This window comes from Culex quinquefasciatus, chromosome 2 (assembly GCF_015732765.1).
Source record: "Culex quinquefasciatus strain JHB chromosome 2, VPISU_Cqui_1.0_pri_paternal, whole genome shotgun sequence".
In the NCBI taxonomy this organism is placed as follows: Eukaryota; Metazoa; Arthropoda; class Insecta; order Diptera; family Culicidae; genus Culex; species Culex quinquefasciatus.
This window is the reverse complement of record NC_051862.1, coordinates 26,262,933-26,281,644: the sequence shown is the minus strand read 5'-3', so window position 1 is coordinate 26,281,644 and position 18,712 is coordinate 26,262,933. Positions and strand designations below refer to the sequence as shown.

General features: G+C 37.1%; 2 protein-coding genes across 3 annotated transcripts in view; both read right to left on the bottom strand.

Annotated features, from left to right (window-relative positions):
- LOC6031682 (cholinephosphotransferase 1) overlaps positions 1-13,564 on the bottom strand; it is a 72,098-nt gene extending 58,534 nt beyond the window's left edge. Inside the window, exon 1 of one of the 2 annotated variants that reach the window (XM_038258138.1) lies at positions 12,868-13,564. In XM_038258138.1, the coding sequence (XP_038114066.1) occupies positions 12,868-13,079 (212 nt within the window). In that variant the 5' untranslated portion in view covers positions 13,080-13,564. The remainder of the gene's footprint in view (positions 1-12,867) is intronic. The other variant, XM_038258139.1, reaches the window with a different exon arrangement.
- Positions 13,565-15,593: 2,029 nt separating this feature from the next.
- Positions 15,594-16,930, bottom strand: LOC6031688 (protein farnesyltransferase/geranylgeranyltransferase type-1 subunit alpha). Its single transcript, XM_001842376.2, is given in 3 exon segments — positions 15,594-16,499; positions 16,501-16,783; positions 16,856-16,930. Coding segments are annotated over 2 exon segments (993 nt in total). The 5' UTR covers positions 16,704-16,783; positions 16,856-16,930; the 3' UTR covers positions 15,594-15,709.
- Between the last annotated feature and the right edge of the window lie 1,782 nt (positions 16,931-18,712).

Genomic DNA, 18,712 nt, shown 5'->3' with positions numbered 1-18,712 from the left:
CTGCAGATCGCTGACATGTTTACGCGCGGGCAAAAATGAGCTAGGGGAGCTGGTCAGTGCTAAAAATTAACCTAAAAACTTTGCTAAATTAATGACCGAGCCACGTTGCCCAGTGGTAACGCTTCCTCCTCGTAAGTGGTAGATCGGGGTTCAAATCCCGGCTCGGACCAACACAACTGGTGATCTTTTCCCTTCTGGAATCGATTGCTTAGTAAAGGGAAGGTAGTGTATCGTCACAAACTGGACCTTATCACGACACCTTAGGGAGGCGACCTATGGAATGTTATCATTAACCCTAACATGTTAACATTAAGTTGAGAATGAAACTGCCACTGAATCCGCTTTGTAAATGCCGGCCCCGATACTCTTCAAGGGTGTTCCCCTCAGGAACTGGGAAAGATTTACTTTTACTTTGCTAAATCCACCCAAATACCTACATGTTTGGTTGAACAGACTTCTCTGAACATCATAGCTATTTTGATTGAAAAAATTAAGTTTCAAATGTACAGAAAAGTGCTATTTAAAAAAAAAACAAATTTTGGCTCAGTGAATTTCATATCATTGCGACCACATTTAATGAAAAACTGAGAATTTTTACTACAAAACAAACACAATTTGATGCAAAATAATTAGTTTTATATTTCGATTAGAATGTAAACCTATGTAAACAATATTAGAAAAGCAATTTTTATGAAAAGTTTGATAGGATTTCATACCTTTCAATGAGTTTTGCTATATCACAGTGAGGAATGTTGTGCTAACCATTTTGATTGAAAATTGATAGTTTTATTGAAAATGCTTTTCCTTATCTACAAATATGTCTTAATAGTAAAAAACCGTCAAAATTATAACCTATATCAAATAAAATTTACAAATTACGGGTGGCCGTCTTACCCCGGAGGAGGTGGCCGTCTTGCCCCCAAAGAAATTATTTAAAAAAAAAATGCAAATAGCTCATCGCATTTTTTAAACTTTTCCTAGGAACATCATAATCTAGGGGAAACTTAAATTTAGCATAAAAAAATATTTGAAGACAGGAAACCATATTGTTATCTAACAAAAATGTCGAAGTTGTAATTCAAGAAAATGGCAAATGGCAAGTTCAAACTAATTTGTTTATTTTGAGCTATTTTTCTACTATTTCAAACAACATGTTTGGCAAAGGTGGCTCTAAATGCATTATTTAGCATGAGGAACAGTATTGCTAAACATTTTAGTAATATTCGGTAGTACATTTATTAAAACAGTAGGGTAGCCGTCTTACCCCGCCTGGCCGTCCTACCCCGGCTCCCCTATGTGCTTGCCGGAAAACTGCTATAAAATGTAACATTATCTGCAGCAAATCCACTGTTGCAGATTTTGATATATATTTTTCCTTAGGGTGTGCACTTTATCAAAATTTCACTAAAATTCTTTTTGATTGCAAATTCAAATTTACATCGAAAAATGAAGTTTAAATTTTTTTTCGACCAATATTTCGATTTTTTGAAAAAAATCAGTATTGATTCAAAAAATCTTAGCTCGGTCAAAGATTTTTTGCACATTCTGCAAACCAAGTTTAAGTGATAAAAAGTAAAATAAAAAATCACTAAAAAATTTACCGTTTGTCTTTTTTTTGTCAGTGTAGGCCTTATTCATAACAACAATTTAGCCGAAGACACCAAATCGATCAAAAAAATCCTTCAAAAGATACAGATTTTTGAATTTTCATATATCATTTTTGTATGGACAGCTGCCAAATTTGTATGGACAAACTAATGATGCAAAATGGCTTTTTTGGGCACACCGAAGGCATCAAAACAGTTTCAGCCGGATAAAAAATATCAAAATTTAAAATTTAACGATTTCGTAGAGAATTACTCATATTGGTCATGTTTGTAACATAAACTCCTGCACCTTTTTTTTGATATGTTTTTCCGAAGTCAATCCGTTCCATTGAATTTGAAGGCCAAAATCCACAACCAAATGAAAGTTGTTAACTAACAGAATATTGTTAGAATTCAACGGTCAAAACCGTGGTCAAAACAGTAAAGTTTGTTTACAATTATACTTTTTGATTTAAGTTGTCTCCCTGTAATCAGCACAAAAACCACAAATTGTACGACAATGTGTGGTGTGGTATGATGGCAGCATAAAAAACGAACAGACAACAAACAATGCCCACAAACACACAGACAGCACCGCGCCACGCAATCCAGCCGGCAGTCAGTCACTTTCACTACTTGAGAGTTGTGTTCGGTTCGTACAGATTGCGGCCAATGATCCTCCCGTTACCTCCCAGCCAGACAGCAAAAGAGAAGAAGGTATTGTCTAACGATGAGATGATGATGATGATGACTTTTCGGTTCAAAGTGAGCAACAAAACGAAAGATGAAAAAAATGAGTGAAAAATGTATGAAAAATTCATCTTGTTCAGGTCCACCTTAGCAACTCGCCAGACAGTCAGCCGCGGTTGGATAAAAATAAAAATTCAAAGGCGATTTTTTTTTACCTCGATACTCTTTGAACTGTTTGCTGACTGACTAGTTGCGGTTTGATTCACTTGTCAACGCCGTTTGGGTTGACTATACTTTTAAGTTTTAAAGTAAATTTGTAATTTTTAAAACGCAATTTCATCTTATTAAAAAATTCTTCTGCGTTTCTTAAAAATTATCCAACTGTTTTTGCCACCCAGAGTCGAACGCTGGTTGGACCACACCAATCTCATTGCACATTGGCTCTATTATCGTTATGGCACGTATAATTGCTCCCGACTGGCTGCCGGCGGCCGTTGTTATTAGTTGTGAATGCTCGAGGGAGTTGTGTTGGCTCAAGTGAGCAGAAAGAGGGAAGAATCAACATGAGCACACAAAGATGAAACAACTATACCAATTGGTAGCGATATAATTCATAACCACGTGCGGATGTTTTTGGGTTCGGTGTGTTTTACTGAGCAAAGAGAACAGCTGACCGTTGAAAGATTTAGTGGAATTTTCGAGGACAGTTTCTAACTATCATATTAGTGTTTTTAACCCTTTCAGACCTGGATTTTTCTAAGCTATGTTAATCTAAAATTTTGGTATCAGTAATAAAATTTTATATGACTAAATAGAAACAGGCAAAAAAAAGTTACATTTCATTATTGGACGTTCTGGGTCCTCCAAAGTGAACATGAATATGAACCATAATCGGAAACTTGGTACAATCGTGTTGTTACGTCGGTAGACTCCAAGATCTGTATTCCAGGACACTTTGGAGGACCCAGAGCATCCCAAAAGTGATCCACATAGCTCATATTGTTGCCAAAGGGTCCCAGGAACATCACTGAATATGAACCATAATCGGAAACATGGTACAATCGTGTTGTTACGTCGGTAGACTCCAAGATCTGTATTCCTAGATCATCTCAAAGGTGATCCAAAGGGATCAAAGTGGTACCAAATGGTCGCGAGGATGTGGCTGGTAATAACTAAACTTCATTTGCCTGGAAAAATCGTTGTTATCTTGATTTTCATTCAAAATTTTCTGAAGTTTCCAAATTTCAGGTTTTCAGGATGTTCTAGGTCATCAAAAAGTCCATTAACTCAAACATTTTTTTTTCCTGGGTAGAGAAACTCATAAAATTACAACTTTGCTCAACAATGTTGTATGTTTTGAGCACTGTGTGATTTTATACAACCGAATTTCGGTATAGGTCATATATGAAAGGTTTAAAAACGGATGTCCCCCGTGTCTCTTCAGTTTACGGTAAAGCTTTTTTGTGCAACTGTTCATACATTTATTCAAAATTTATATTCAAAAAAAACATTTTTCTATTTTTCAAATATTTTGCCGCAATTTTTATGCAATTTTCCTTTTATATTTAAAATTCATCCTTATAAAATGAAGCAAATTTTTGCCATTCTTTAAATATTTTGCAATAAGGTTTTTATGCAATTTTTCCTTCATTATTTTAAATCCAATCTAATTTATGTTTTTAAAGCAAATTTTCTTTCATTTAAAAAAACAACTTAAAGAAGGCAAAATCTCTCAAACAACTTTTATTCTTTATATGCAGAGGCGACTCGTCCACCTGTTCAACCTGTTCATTGAACAGGTAGCCGATTTCAAGCGGATATTTATTTTTATTTAAGTACCGCGGTGCTTTTTCAACCAGCAACATACAATTACAATTTTTGTTTGAATATACGTTAACAAAATCGACGTCCTATGTTCAGCAGCGCTGCATGCACCAAAAAAACATTGGCCCGCCACCCTTTACTCTTTACCTTTCTTTACAACCCACCAATACTAAAGCGAGCCAGCCTGGCTGGCCACGCGCAAATGCTCGTCGCGTTCACACCGACCCTCTGAACGTCGGGGAAAAAATCTCCATACGGAAAAAATTCAACACATGTAAAGAGCTTCCTATTCACACGCAGCGGCATTATCGATGTGTTGGCAAATCTGGTTCAATCTGAGAGCGTGAACTGACAGCATTTTTGGGAGAGAGCGAAATGCCACCCCCAGGCCCCAGCTGACTTAGCTCGCTCAGCTCTGCAGGGAGCTGCTTGCAAAAGGTAAGCAAGCCAGCGCGTTGACAGCACGTTGAGAGCATGACTAAATGAGAAAGCGCGAGAGCACCACAGATATTGCTCTATATTTGGCGCACTTTTAGGCATCAGGCTGTTTTGCGCAGACTGGTGGTGGCTTGTTTTAAAACTGGAAAGTTCAACTGCGCGCGTTGAACCTCTTCGATCTTCTTGGTTACTAGTGGATTCTTGCTCTTCTGGAAAGTGATGTAATGTTAAGTTTAGATAGTGTGATTGATAGATTGAATTGAAACAATTGAATCAAAAAAGTACTGTGTTTTTTCCAGACTCGGGACACATGAGAAGAATTATGACAGTAGATTCAACCATGATCGTTATTTTATTTTCAGGATGGTTGTATTTAAAGTGGATGCAGTCCTAAAAAGTTTAAAATTTGATGCCTTTAAATGCTCCAAAACGACTGTGTTTATTCAGACTGTTGGTCCGGTTCACTCTAGTTGAATATATTATTATCATATATTGTAGCATGAATTTGTTCTGAAAACATTTTTTTCTCTGATGCTAAAAACAAATATTTTCATTATTTCGGATTCATGTCAATATAGTTTTGTTTTTAACATCGGAAGCCCTTCTTTTTATTCAGAAATTGAATTACAAAACCATGAGGACATAACAGTAAATTCAATTCTCTAAAAAAAATCAGTGTCTTGCGAACCTTCGTGGTGAACGGACACTAGAGCTGCGGTATTTTTTACTACCTAAGCTCAGAGTTATTTCAAAACAAAATTCACAGTCTTTTTAAAGACTACTTGAGTTATTTTCCAAAATTCTAAACAGTCTTTTCAAGACTAACCCCACCTGAAATTTTGTTGTATTTTACAAACGAAGCCATCTTTTTAAGAGAACTTTGCTTGCAAAATGCGTCAAAACAAAGGTAAACGCAAATCTTCTGAAGATTTGGTCGTTACGTCGGTGAAGCGTTTGAACGCTAAACCGGCTAACGGAAACAGAAAAAGAAAACAGCCTCTTCTGAGGTCTGATTCTGATTCTGAATGTGAGGTCAATCCTCCAATTCCATTGACAAACAGTTTCGGTGTTTTATCCGAAACTGATGACAAGGAACCTTCTCCTCGTACTGAGCCTTCTGCCGTCGAGAAACGAGTAAAGGCTCCGCCAATTGTTGTGACTTCCGTCTCCGATTTGGCCAGCTTTCGAACGCAACTGAAGAATTGCAAGGAAACTTGCAATTTGAAAGTTTCGTTCCAGCTTGGTCGAAGAGGAGAATGTCGCTTGTTGACGGAATCTTTACAAGATCACCAAACTTTTGTTGGTTATTTGAAAACCACAAACACAATTTCTACACGTATGAGACCAAGAATGCTCGGCCATTCAAGGCGGTCTTGAAAGGTCTCTCCAACGACTTGTCGGTGGATGAGATCAAAAACGAACTTAAGGTGTTGCTTGGCTTTGCCCCATCCCAAGTAATACCGATGAAGAAAAAATCAAACGGGAATATTTCTCGCTTTGGTTTGACTTCACAATTTTATCTGATTCATTTCAACAGAAATGAAATCAACAATTTGAAACTTTTGTACAGTTTTTGTTCCATGTACGGGTAAAGTGGGAGCATTTTAAGAAACATGGCGGTAATGGCCAGAATCTGACCCAGTGCCGGCGTTGCCAGGCATTCGGTCACGGTACTGATCATTGCGCCATGGTTCCAAAATGCATGGTTTGCGGGGATTCTTCTCACGACAAGGACAATTGTCCCGTGAAAGAAGTCACCCAATTTAAATGTGCAAATTGTGGTGGAAATCACAAATCAAATTTCTGGGATTGCCCCATCAGAAAAAGGTTTTGGATTCTCGTGCTAAGCATCAGCCGAAATCCAAACCGAAATTTTCTCAAAGTCAGGTTGTACCTGCATCTTTAAATCAAACGTTCGTGCTGTCTCACTCGAACAATTCTAGAAATACCCCTACCGTGGAAAAGTTAGGTAACAACAATGGCATTTCTTATGCTAACGTCGTTTCGGGTTCGGGTTCATCCACGAATTTTAAATCCTCTACCAATCTTTCTGAAATTGGGCAGGTACCTCAAATCTCATTTGAAATTTTTTCTGCTGGCAACGCTTTGGGACCTTCTGATCTCGGCGATGTTACGTTTGAAAAAATGACTTTTTTGCAAAACTCACTGTTTGGGTTGATTCAAACAATGAGTAATGCTACATCCATGATGGAAGCCATCCAGATTGGATTAAAATTTGCGAATGATGTTGTTCTTACCCTGAAGTTTAATCATGGATCTAAGTAATTCCATCAATATTATGAATTTTAATGCTCGCTCTTTAAAAGCGAAAGAAAATGAATTTTTCAACTTTTTACGAGTTCATAACGTGCATGTTGCTGTTATAACCGAAACATTTTTAAAACTGGCTCTTATTTGAAAAGTGATCCAGATTATAAAGTTATAACTAATAACCGAATGAATCGAAATGGCGGTGGAGTTGCAATAGTTATCCACCGTAGTATGACTTATAGCACGTTACGTGACTTTAAGTTAAAAGTTATTGAAAGTTTGGGCATTGAACTTGAAACTTCTTTTGGGAAAATTATGATTGCAGCTGCATATTTGCCTTTCCAATGCACTGGGAAAATAAAAATTATTTCAAAGGGGATTTGAATAAACTTACTCGGCATAGATCTCGATTTTTGATCATCGGTGATTTTAATGCCAAACACCAATCTTGGAATAATTCAAAAGTAAATTCCAATGGTAAAATTCTGTTCAGAGATTGCACTTCTGGTCTTTATTCGGTTTTATACCCGAATGGGCCAACTTGCTTTTCTTCTGTTAGAAATCCATCAACAATTGATTTGGTGTTGACAAATCAAAGTCAGTATTGTGGTCCTTTAGTGACTCATGCTGATTTTGATTCTGATCACCTTCCAGTAACTTTTCACTTTCTCATGAAGCAGTTATCAGACCCAATAGTTCTGTGTTTAATTACCACAAAGCTAATTGGGACAGGTATCAGCATCATATTGAGAATAATTTAAATCATGATTTTGTTTTAGAAACCAAAGCTGATATTGATTCAGCCTTGGAATCTTTAACTAATGCAATTTTGGATGCTAGGAATATTGCTATTCCTAAAGTCCAAGTCAAATTTGATTCTCCCATTATTGATGACGATCTTCAGCTTCTGATTCGTCTGAAAAATGTTCGCCGAAGACAGTATCAACGTTCTCGTGATCCTGCACTGAAGCGAATTCAAAAAGATTTGCAAAAGGTTATTGACCACAGATTCACTCTCCTGCGAAATGAAAAGTTCGCAAGAGATGTCGAACAAATTAAACAAATTAAATTTTGGAAACTTTCAAAGGTTCTTAAGAAACCTCAAAAACCCATCCCTTCTTTAAAAGATGGTGATAATATTCTATTGACTAATGGGGAAAAAGCTCAAAAACTTGCTAAGCAGTTTGAGAGTGCTCATAATTTCAACTTGAATGTTTTGAGTCCTATTGAAAATCAAATTTCAATAGAATTTCAGAATATTGTTGAACAAGAATTTTCATCAGATGAAGTTTTTAATACGGATCTGAATGAAATAAAATCTATTATCAAAAATTTAAAAATATGAAAGCCCCTGGTGAGGATGGCATTTTTACATTTTAATTAAAAAATTACCAGAAGCAACTTTAAGTTGCTTGGTCAAAATTTTCAACAAATGTTTTGATTTGGCATATTTTCCCAGTAGTTGGAAAAATGCCAAAGTAATTCCGATTTTGAAACCGGATAAAAATCCTGCCGAAGCCTCAAGCTATCGGCCCATTAGTTTGCTTTCATCTATTAGTAAATTATTCGAAAGAATAATTCTTAATAGAATGATGACGCACATTAATGAAAATTCAATTTTCGCTGATGAGCAGTTTGGATTTCGCCTTGGGCATTCAACTACTCATCAGTTGTTGAGAGTTTCAAATTTAATTCGAAGCAACAAATCTGAGGGCTATTCTACTGGCGCTGCTCTTCTAGACATAGAAAAAGCATTTGACAGTGTTTGGCATAAAGGTTTCATTGCGAAATTGAAAAGGTTTAATTTTCCGATTTATATCGTGAAAATTATTCAAAATTATTTGATGGATCGTACTCTGCAGGTATGTTATCAGAATAGCAAAATTCTGAAAATGATTCTGAAACTTCCTCCCTGGTTCAGCACCAGTGAACTTCATCAATTAGCCGAAGTTGACACTTTGGATGTTATGTCCAATAAGATAATTGATGCATTTCGACAAAAATCATTGCAGTCTTCAGCTGCATTGATCCGCTCTTTATATAGTTTATAAGTTAGTTTTAAGGTATCCCTTTTCCCTTTTGTACATGTAGGACCTCCTACATTTGAAATCACTGAATAGCGAAAGCTACAATATTTCATGAATAAATGAAAGTTGCTATTATTTAAAATTGAGGTGAAAAGTCATCGTTTGTGATTGGACACTCAATAATATTTTAACTGAATGAATGTACATGGAAAAGAAATTTGAATAAATAAAAATTAAAAAAAAAAATCTCTAAAAAATTTACAAAGGATCAAAAGCGATACGACCTGGTTCTAAAAAGTATAAAGTAAAATGTCAATTTAATTTTAAAATAGAAACCAAGTTAGCTCAATATTAGTTGGGCCTAAAAAAGCCCAACAAACAGTTTTCCTTTGTGAAGGATGTGGTATTTTTTCTGAACATCCTGATGAATAGTTTTGAAATTTAGTACAATATTCAATAACTTCCCTTGAATTTCGATAAGGATGGCAGAGCGATTGCTCTATTTTTCCACATTCGCCACGCTAATGATTAAGTCTTAAAAATACATTTTAACGAGATAAAAAAGTCTTAATCATACGTGTAATTAATTATTTGCATAAACAGAAAATTATAATAGTATAAAAATAATAAAACGTAAAAATAAAAGCCGAAAAAAACGAAACTATTGGCACTACGCCCCCCGGGGCATGGCCTTCCTCTAACGTGGGATTTCTGCTCCAGCGCCTCTGACGAGACAGGAGAAACCGGGACCGACGTTTTAATTCACCATCCGATAGAAGCTCAGTGGATAAGGCGGGAATCGAACCCGCGTCTCATAGCATCATCGGGATCGGCAGCCGAAGCCGCTACCCCTGCGCCACGAGACCCACACCATTGGCCATTGGAAAGAAAAAAGCTTCAAAACATGTTTTAACATTAAGATTCAAAAATTTACTACGATCTATAATCAATATTTATTAAAAACAACATTGTAACCGGGTCGACTTCAAGCACGAAGTCAAATCATCCAAAAGAGTCGAACCAGCCTCCGGCTGAAAAACTCTTTAATAAAGAATAAAAAATAACATTGAACATGTACTACATTCGGGCACGAGTCGCCTCTGTTTATATGTAATGCTACATTTTAGAATTTTTTACAATTTGAGTTTGTTTATGAAATTTTCCCTTTTTTTATTTAAAATTTAACTTATAGAAGGTAAAATCTCTTGAAAGATTCACATTTCCATTATTTAAATGTTTGACATTTGCATTATTTTTTATGTATTTTCCTTACCTTTATTTCAAAAATCTAATTTCATTTAAGTGTTTTTTTATACAATTTACCCTTCCTTATAAAAATGCATAAACATTTCAATTGCAAAATAAATAGCAGAGCAAAAATTAAAGAGAAATGTTTCAAGAGTACATCTTCAAGAAATTTTTCCTTCTTCAAAAAGAAGGGAAATCACATTAAAAAACTTAATTGCAAAATTTTTAAAAAGGGAAAAATATATAAATTGCATTGAAAAATCTCAATTGTCGAAAATTTTGAAAGTACATCTTTTAGAGGGGTTTCCCTTCTCTAGGTTAAATTTTAAATAAAGAAAGGAAAATTTCTTAAAAAAAATTGGCAAAACATTATGAATAAGGGAAAAAGTTTAAAGCTATCAAGAGATTTTACTTTTTTTAACTCCTTTTTTTTGAAAGATTAAAAAATGAGAAAAAATACACATCTAATAGGAGAAAATACAGAGATAATTGATTTTTCGAATAAAAAAACACATTCTTTAGAAGTAATATAAAAAAAGGAAAAAAACACTAAATTTTAATTCAAAACGAGAACAAAATAAACTAAAAGCAAGTAATAATAATGCCAAATGTCCCTGATGGTTTTTGAACTAGTTATGCCAAACGTTCATTATGTTAAATGCCCATTAGGCAAAAGTCCCTGATGTCTTGGACCAATTATGCCAAATGTCCATCAGGCCATACGCAAATGTTTATTTTTTTAATGCAGGCAATGCACTGGCAAAAGACAAAACGAAACAAAAACAAAAATAATGTATGTGTTGAAGAAAAAAAAATAAGAAAAAATGAACAATAATCAAATTTTAACATTTAACCACCAAAAGTGATGTTTTCAAAAACTCTATAATTTAGGCCGTTGCAAATATTTCGCCTAAACTTTGCCGATGAAACCAAATCGATCAGAAGATTTCCTTTGTCATTTGTGAGTGGCGAGATCATTAAATTGAAAGAAGATTGGTATGAGCGATTGCATGATTCAAAACGACTTCTTTGCTTATAGAAAAAGTTTCACAAAGTTTAAGCCAAATCATTAATCACAAAAATATATGTACTTAAAAAAATTGCAAATTTGAGCAAAAAAAAAATCTTATAAAATGGTATAATGAAGCGAAAAAATAGGACCCAGAAAACATTTATTGTTATTTCGATTAGGTTAACAATTCGAGCCAAACATTTCATTAGGACTCAAAACCAAAAACCGCCATTCGAGAAAATCGCTTGCAAAAAGTGGGCAACTTGTTTCAAATCCTATTTAAAAAAGAAGCTTGACTGATAGCATTTTAACTGACGATTCGATAAATTACATCATTATCCTGAACTCTGCTTTAATGCTTCTTTATTTTTGTAGATTTTCGCAATAAAAATCATAATTTTAAAAAATCCCGTTATTAGGCCCTTTTAGCTTTCCAACTGCTGTGCATAATGGGCCCTTTCTAAATGCAATTTCGAAGCGAATTAAAAGGGCGCTAAAGCGCTGTCGCCGGATTGATGTTTTGAATGATGTTTATGGGCCCTTTTGTATAGTTAGAAATAATGAGGGATTCAGTGGAAATTTTGATAATTTGTGAAGTTCTGCGATTGAATGGTGTAGATAAGGTATGTAAAACATAAAAATTCTTCAAAAGAGTACTGAACAGCAGCCGCGGGACCGTATTAAATATTGTATTTCAACGAAGTTTTTTTCTTCAGAAATGCTTGGTGAAAAGTAAACCAAACTTTGTTTTGAAATGAATTAATGTTAAGAATTTATGAAAAGTTCATTTTATAACACGAAAAGTTCCACAACTAATAAAAAGTAACGAAAAACAAAAGGGCACATATTACATTTTTTTTTGGTTTTGGAGTGAAAATTGTTAGGGACCATCCATAAACCACGTGTCAACGAAGGGGGGGGGGGGGTTGAGATTCCCAAAAAAGTGTCCACGTGGTTTATGGATAGTCCCTTATGTGCCCTTTTGTGTTTTGATTTTTTCAATGGTAAATTGTTTGCTATCAATCTGATTCTTGGAGGGCATGTAGGGATTGTACTAATGAATGGAATAGTTGAATAATCCCGAATGTTTACGTTTTGGTTTTGTGCCCTAATGAAATGTTTGGCTCGAATTTTGATTTAATCTTCGGAAGTGTCAAAATCTACAGAACAAAGTGAACAAAGTTGTTTTTACCAACTTTGGGATATTTTGGTTTTTAAAATAACTGCCAAAAATATATAGCTTTATTCTACACATCCGGCAAACCACTTAGCCAAGCACTTATGTCCAAAACTAGTCACACTTCCCACAACAGTTCACTTTTTTCTCCCTGTCCAAGCAAAATTCCCTCGTACGTCCTAACTTGCTTTCCAACTCAGCTGCTGCGAGTACAAAGTGAGTCATCAACAACCGTAAGTAGCAGCAGCAGCGTGCAAGCGCTAATCCAAGGTAGACAAGGTAACTTTTTCTTCCCCTCGACGACCGCCACACTTTCTGACGTCAAAGCCGGGTCGCAAAAATTCCACGGGTAAGATCCCCGGCGTAATAACCGATCGTGATCTGGTCCAGAAGTTTTTCTCACTACGTTGAAATTCCGTCAGTACGATAAGTGCTTTCGGCTAATTGCTAGCAGGTCACCAACTTATGTAACGTTAATTACCCCCTCTTCCACTGTTGCGTCGTGCTCTATTCGGCAGTTTGTGGACCACCCAAGCTTGGCCACTTTTCTGTCGTGATCGGTTCCGGATTAAAAGTATAGGAAAGCCAACTTACTAGATTAGGATCAGCGTGGTCAGTATGTTGACCGCCAGCCCCACGATCGTGATCAGGTTCGGGGCGAGCCAGAGCGGGACCCTGGCCACGAGCCAGCACCACCACGGCTGCAGAATCGGATCCAGCAGGCTCACGCTGGTGCAGGAATACTTGTGCTCGCCGAGCTTCTTCAGCTGGCCCGCCTGCAGCAGTTTGTTTTTGTAGAAATTCATCTTCCGCCGCTGCTTCTCCTTCTCCTTGTCAAACTGCAAATACTTCCGGTTTCTGTACCTTGCCGTGTTCCCGCACGGGACAAACTTTACTTTCTTCTAGATTTTTCCTGAATCACCACCTCCAAACGGAGTGCCGTCACCGACGTCGTCGACACCGACCAGGCTTCTTCCTGGTTTATTTTCTTTTATTGCACTTGGCCTCCGCGGGGAAAGAACTTCACCTCTCAAGGAGGAACCACTTTTTTCACTTCCACTAAAAAAAACTTCTTTCTTTCAGAATCCCTCCAAATAGGAACACAATTTCGTCACACACGCGACGGCGGAACACGGCGGCTTCCGCGGACACTGGTTTTTTTCAAAGTTACCCGCTGGAACCCGAACGGAACGTTCAATCACGGCGAAAATTTGCTTGCTTCTGCGGCGCGGCCAGTCGCAAGTGGGGGAATCGCGCAATCGACGAAATCAGGCGATGCTTTTCTGACGCGTGGTCGGAGAAACGTCAAAAAGATTGAGGAAGGGGGTTTGGCGATTGGGTCAACTACACGGCTAACGGAATTTTGGGAAATGTGGGTTAATTCAAAATGCACAAATTAATTTAAAAAAACACTTAGAAGAATGTATGGTTTTATTTTTAAACTCGTTTTAATAGTTTAAAAAAACATTGTTTTACATTTTGGGTGGTTTTGTAATCGCCTTGAATCAGGAATTTTCAAAACACCCAAAAAGCAAAAAAATAAAATTTTGTTTATTGGACCTTTTAAAAAAACACTCTAGATTTATTTTAATCGAATTTTAAGCTCGACTATAAGTCTTGTTTTCACAATAATAAAAAAAGGTTGTAGACAGAATTAAAAATTTCCATAAAAAATTCGTGGAAAATGTGAAAATTTTGTTAAGAAGTGCAGATTTTGTACACAACGAAAAGCCGAGGAGCCGAGTTGGTGTCGGAAAATTTTTGTAATCAGGAGTTGGAGTCATCGGCAGCTGTACACTGGTGGTTTGACACAAATTGTTGTCAAACGAACGGGGTCACTTTTTAGTTTGACACCCTCTTTATACATAGCTCTCACTTACTATCAAACGTTTGGATTGATAGTAGATGTGAGTCCCGTTAGCTTGACTTTGTCAAACCAACGAGGTACAAACTAAAAAAAATGTCAAACGAAAAAGTTACCAACCACCGGGGGTTGAGTGTATTTGGCACATTTGGCTTTAGTATACCAGTGACCTTCTATCGGATGAGGAAGTAAAGCGTCGGTCCCGGTCTTGGTTGTTAGGCCGTTAAGTCATACCAGGCATGGTAATCGTATTTTTTTTATTTTTAATGAAGAGAAATTCTTGAGAAATATATGTTTTGCATTTTTTTTTATTTTAAGAATTTTACAAAAAAAAAAAATGCCATCGTTTTTCTATAATTATATAAAATTTGCAAATAATGTACTTATCTATTTTAAAAACATAAAAAATAAATAAAATTGTTAGCAATTAAGGCAGTGTCTTTTATTTTGCAAAGAAGAAAATTTGTGGAAATTTTACAAAGTTATGTTTTTTTACAATTTGTTAAAAAATGTCAGAAACTATCATTTTATTTGATTTAAAAAATATGATTTTTTTTTGTTGCGACCATAGAATACAAAAAATATGATACTATCCTTGGGTCCAATATGGATTTGATTTTACAGTCCAAAATACATTTTTGGTTTTTGGGTGTTTTTGAAACCATCTTGAGTATTCAAAAATACACAAATACCAAAAAAAAGTTAATTAAACCTTTAAAAAACCCAGAGCAATAATTAGTTTTCAATAAATCGAAGACGAAAACATTATTTTTACGACATAAACATTGTAAAATATGTGCAACTACCTAATATTTTTTGCATCATGCCCAACATTAAAAAAACAGATAATGGCTGGTTTAATATTGGTATTCAGTCTGCAAAGACGGTGTGATTGCCCCTAAACCTGACTTAAAATTGAATTCATATTTATTAATTCTTCCTATCTAGTAGATGAGAATATTTCACAAAAGACCTATGATCATTTAAAAATTTAATTTTAATAAAATAAAATCTAATGTTTTTTTTTTAAATAAAATAAAATTCAAGGTTTTTCTCCAAAATCCAAAATTCCACTGCAAATCCTACTTCTTGATCGCAAAATAAACATTAAATCTGAAAATTAACTCCCGATTTTTTGAGTGAAATCTAGTTATTTTTCAAAGCAAAACAAATCTGTCATTTATTAAAATATATACTAAAAGTTGACAATAAGAACTTTAAAATCGGTACTTATTCAAGATGGTATTATTTTCCTGCTTTTAAAGTTGTTTTTTGTTTCAGAATTTGGCAAGCCGATAAACACGATCATTACCAAGGTAAGCTGAATAAACTGCTTGTTAAATCAATAAGCACCTTAAATTTGATTCTAAGATCACAACACAATTAAAACGTGAGTGAAAATCGGTATTCATTTAACACAACTTTTCAGAAATTTCTCAAAATTAATCGAACAGCATTTTTTGATTCCGGTTTCATGGCTTTATTACACACACCAGCTGCGTACCACGCAGACGACATAGTTTAAGTAGTTTTTATTAAAAAGTAAACACTTTTGTTCTCGGCCCTCTCCCATTACAGCCCATTTTGATTTTCTTCCGCCGCCAGCTTCCGTCTAAAGTTCTCCGCAATGTATCGCCAGTACTTGGCGCGGATCTTGTCGTGCTGGTTGGCCATCGATTCGCACAGGTCCTGCACCTTGGTCCGGTATTCTTCCCGATTTGCCTCGCCCCTAGCTTCAAAGTATTTCTCCTCGTACAGATCAACCAGAAAGGCTAGCAGGTACGGCGTCCGGATGCCCGAGTCGTACAGATCTTCGCAAAAGTCGACAATTTCCTGAAACTGGCCGAGTTTCCCGTCGCCCTGCTGGAGCAGACCGCGCAAAAAGTTCCACGGGCTCTCGTTGTTCTTGATCAGCCGAATGCGGTTCATTACGTAGGTGATCTCGCGCTCGAGGACTTCCGGTGTAAACCCGGTGTGCTTCAGCACGAAGAACCGCTCGTTCCAGGCCGAATTGTTGCGCATGTCCTCGGAGATCAACCGGTCCACGTACACCAGCTCGTCCTCAAACAACCCATAGCTCTTGATGGCCCACTGGCGGTGCTGCCAGGCGTGATAGTTCTTCGCGTCCATGTTCAGAATGTTCTCCGTCAGCTCCAGCTCCCGCGAAGGATCGTTCAACCATTCGACAATCACCCGGCGATGGTGCCAAACCTGGTAATTCTTCGGATTGTCCTCGATCACCGTCTCGATGTAGTCCAGCTCATCGTACAAATTACAATTCAACGCCTTCAGAATGTCCCGCCGGTACTGCCACACCGTATAGTTGGCCGCGTTCAGCTTGGCCGCATCCTGCGTCAATCCGTGCCCGCAGCGACTTTTCCTGCTTGGAAATGACCGCCCGCAGATAGGAGAACACGTCGTTGAACTTTTCGCTGTACGCGATCATGACCACCGGATTCTCGCCGTCATCCTGCTTCAGCGGTTCGACGTCCTTCCACTCGGGCCGGGTCGCGTACAGGGTCCACTCGTCCCCGAACTCCTCGTCGGAACTGTTGCCGTCAGCCATAGCACAGAAAGTGGGAGCAAAATCCTCCGGCAGGAAATCTGTCGACGGCTACACTGCGTTATCTGGGTGCTGACGAAGCGCTGCAGTTGTCGTAAAATGTTGTAAAGTTGTTAACTTGGGCAAATAAAGCAAAATTAAGTGGAAAATTGTACCTGACTTGGCCAGCAGGAGAGCGCACAGATGACTTATTTGGCGAAGAAAGAAAAACAAACTGACTGACGTTTCGTGACGGGGAGAGAGGGTAAGGTCGAATAGGTCGAAATAAAAAGAGGTCAACTGAGATTAAAAGCATATGTAAGTGGATTCGGAATAGCTGGTCGAAATTTTAATTTTGCAAACCCCAAAATTTTGTTTTAACTTTTCGACAAGTTTTTGGAAAACGTTTCCACAATAGACACTATCCGGAATGGATCATCAACAAACAATGTTTTAATTATAGGTGTTGTTTTCAAAAATATAGATTCAACTAATGGTACGTTCGCTTAAAGAGCCGGTGCCAGTTTTGTTTCAATCGAACGTCATTTCTCAGCACGAAGAAAAAAGTTTTGTAGAATCAGCCTGAACGAAGTCTGAATCAAAATTTTTTGGTTGAATATAATCAACGCCGATTTTGCGTTGAAACAAACCTTGATTTTCGCGATTCCACACAAGTCTTTTGTTGTTTCGAAAAAACTGCTTTGACGTTTAGCGTTGATTTAACAAAAAATATGATTTTCAAATCAACAAAACGTTTTGTTGATTCAAATATGCCTTATTTTTCTGCGTGAGTGTGCGTGGAACTCGCATGAAACTGAAAAATATCGAGTGCGGCGCTACAGTTTCAGTTCCAAGATGGTGGCGAAACTCGTGCGGAACTAGCACGAGTTTCTTCAAAGAAACACTTTGACCTGGAGTTTTTTTTAAAGGTCCAATAAACCAATTTTCCAGTTTTTGCTTTTTGTGTGTTTTTGAAACCGCCTTAAGCCAGGGGTATTGAAAATACCCAAAAAGCAAAAACTGAAAATTTGGTTTATTTGACCTTTTCAAAAAAATCACTCCAGATATGATGAGTTGAGATTGAGTTGAGATGAAAGTTGGATCGAACTTTTTCTATGTTTCTTGCACTTGTAATAACTACACTGAGCAAAACTCCCACAGCGCATCGAAGTGTTTCGCACATGATCTGACCCTGACCAATTAGATCTATGATGTGGCTTTATTCAATCATTCTTGTGTTTGGGCACTTGAATAAAAAGTGTAACAAATTTTCAGTGTAGTGACACAAATTGATTTTTTGCCTTTCTTACAAAAGAAAGGTTTAAGGTGCAACCTTGGAAAAACGCTTTTCTCAGAAATCTTTAAAAAAAACGTACACCGCGAGGATTCGTCCCAGGAAAAAAATCTATTACTAAATTGAAGGTTTAGATGCGCTCTTTCGATTGAATTTTGGCCTGAAACCCAGAACTCAAAGTCTGATTCATTCTCGGACAAGACGTCGTCGCGAGCAGTCGATCCGAACAATTGCTCCCAAGTGAGAGTCTTTTTGCCGTCTGTTTGGCTTTATAGCCACGTGAGTTTTTTTTTCTTTTTTGTGCGGAATCTATTGAAAAATAGAGTAATTATGGAAAACGGAGTTCGAAAGAACACTTTGAAGCTGATGTTCCAGACCGGTGCGAAAGCACCCGTGCACATGGACGTGCTACGGTTTATCATGGACAAGTTGAAGCTTAGTGCTACGGATTTACACTCGGTCTACAAAGACGAAAATGACGGGAATTTTTACCTCAAGTTCATCGACGAAGCTGCTTTTTCGGGGTTCCTGAATAACCTTGAGGAGCATTACCAGTTCCAGTACAACGACGGTTCCACGACATTCGTCCAGCTGGCCACGGCAAGCCGGATCTTCCGATATGTCAGGATTTTTAATCTCCCTCCGGAGATTGAGGAGAAGACCATTGCCCAAGCCCTAGGACAATACGGAACCATCCGGCAGCACGTGAGGGAACGCTATCCAATGGACTTCCAGTTCA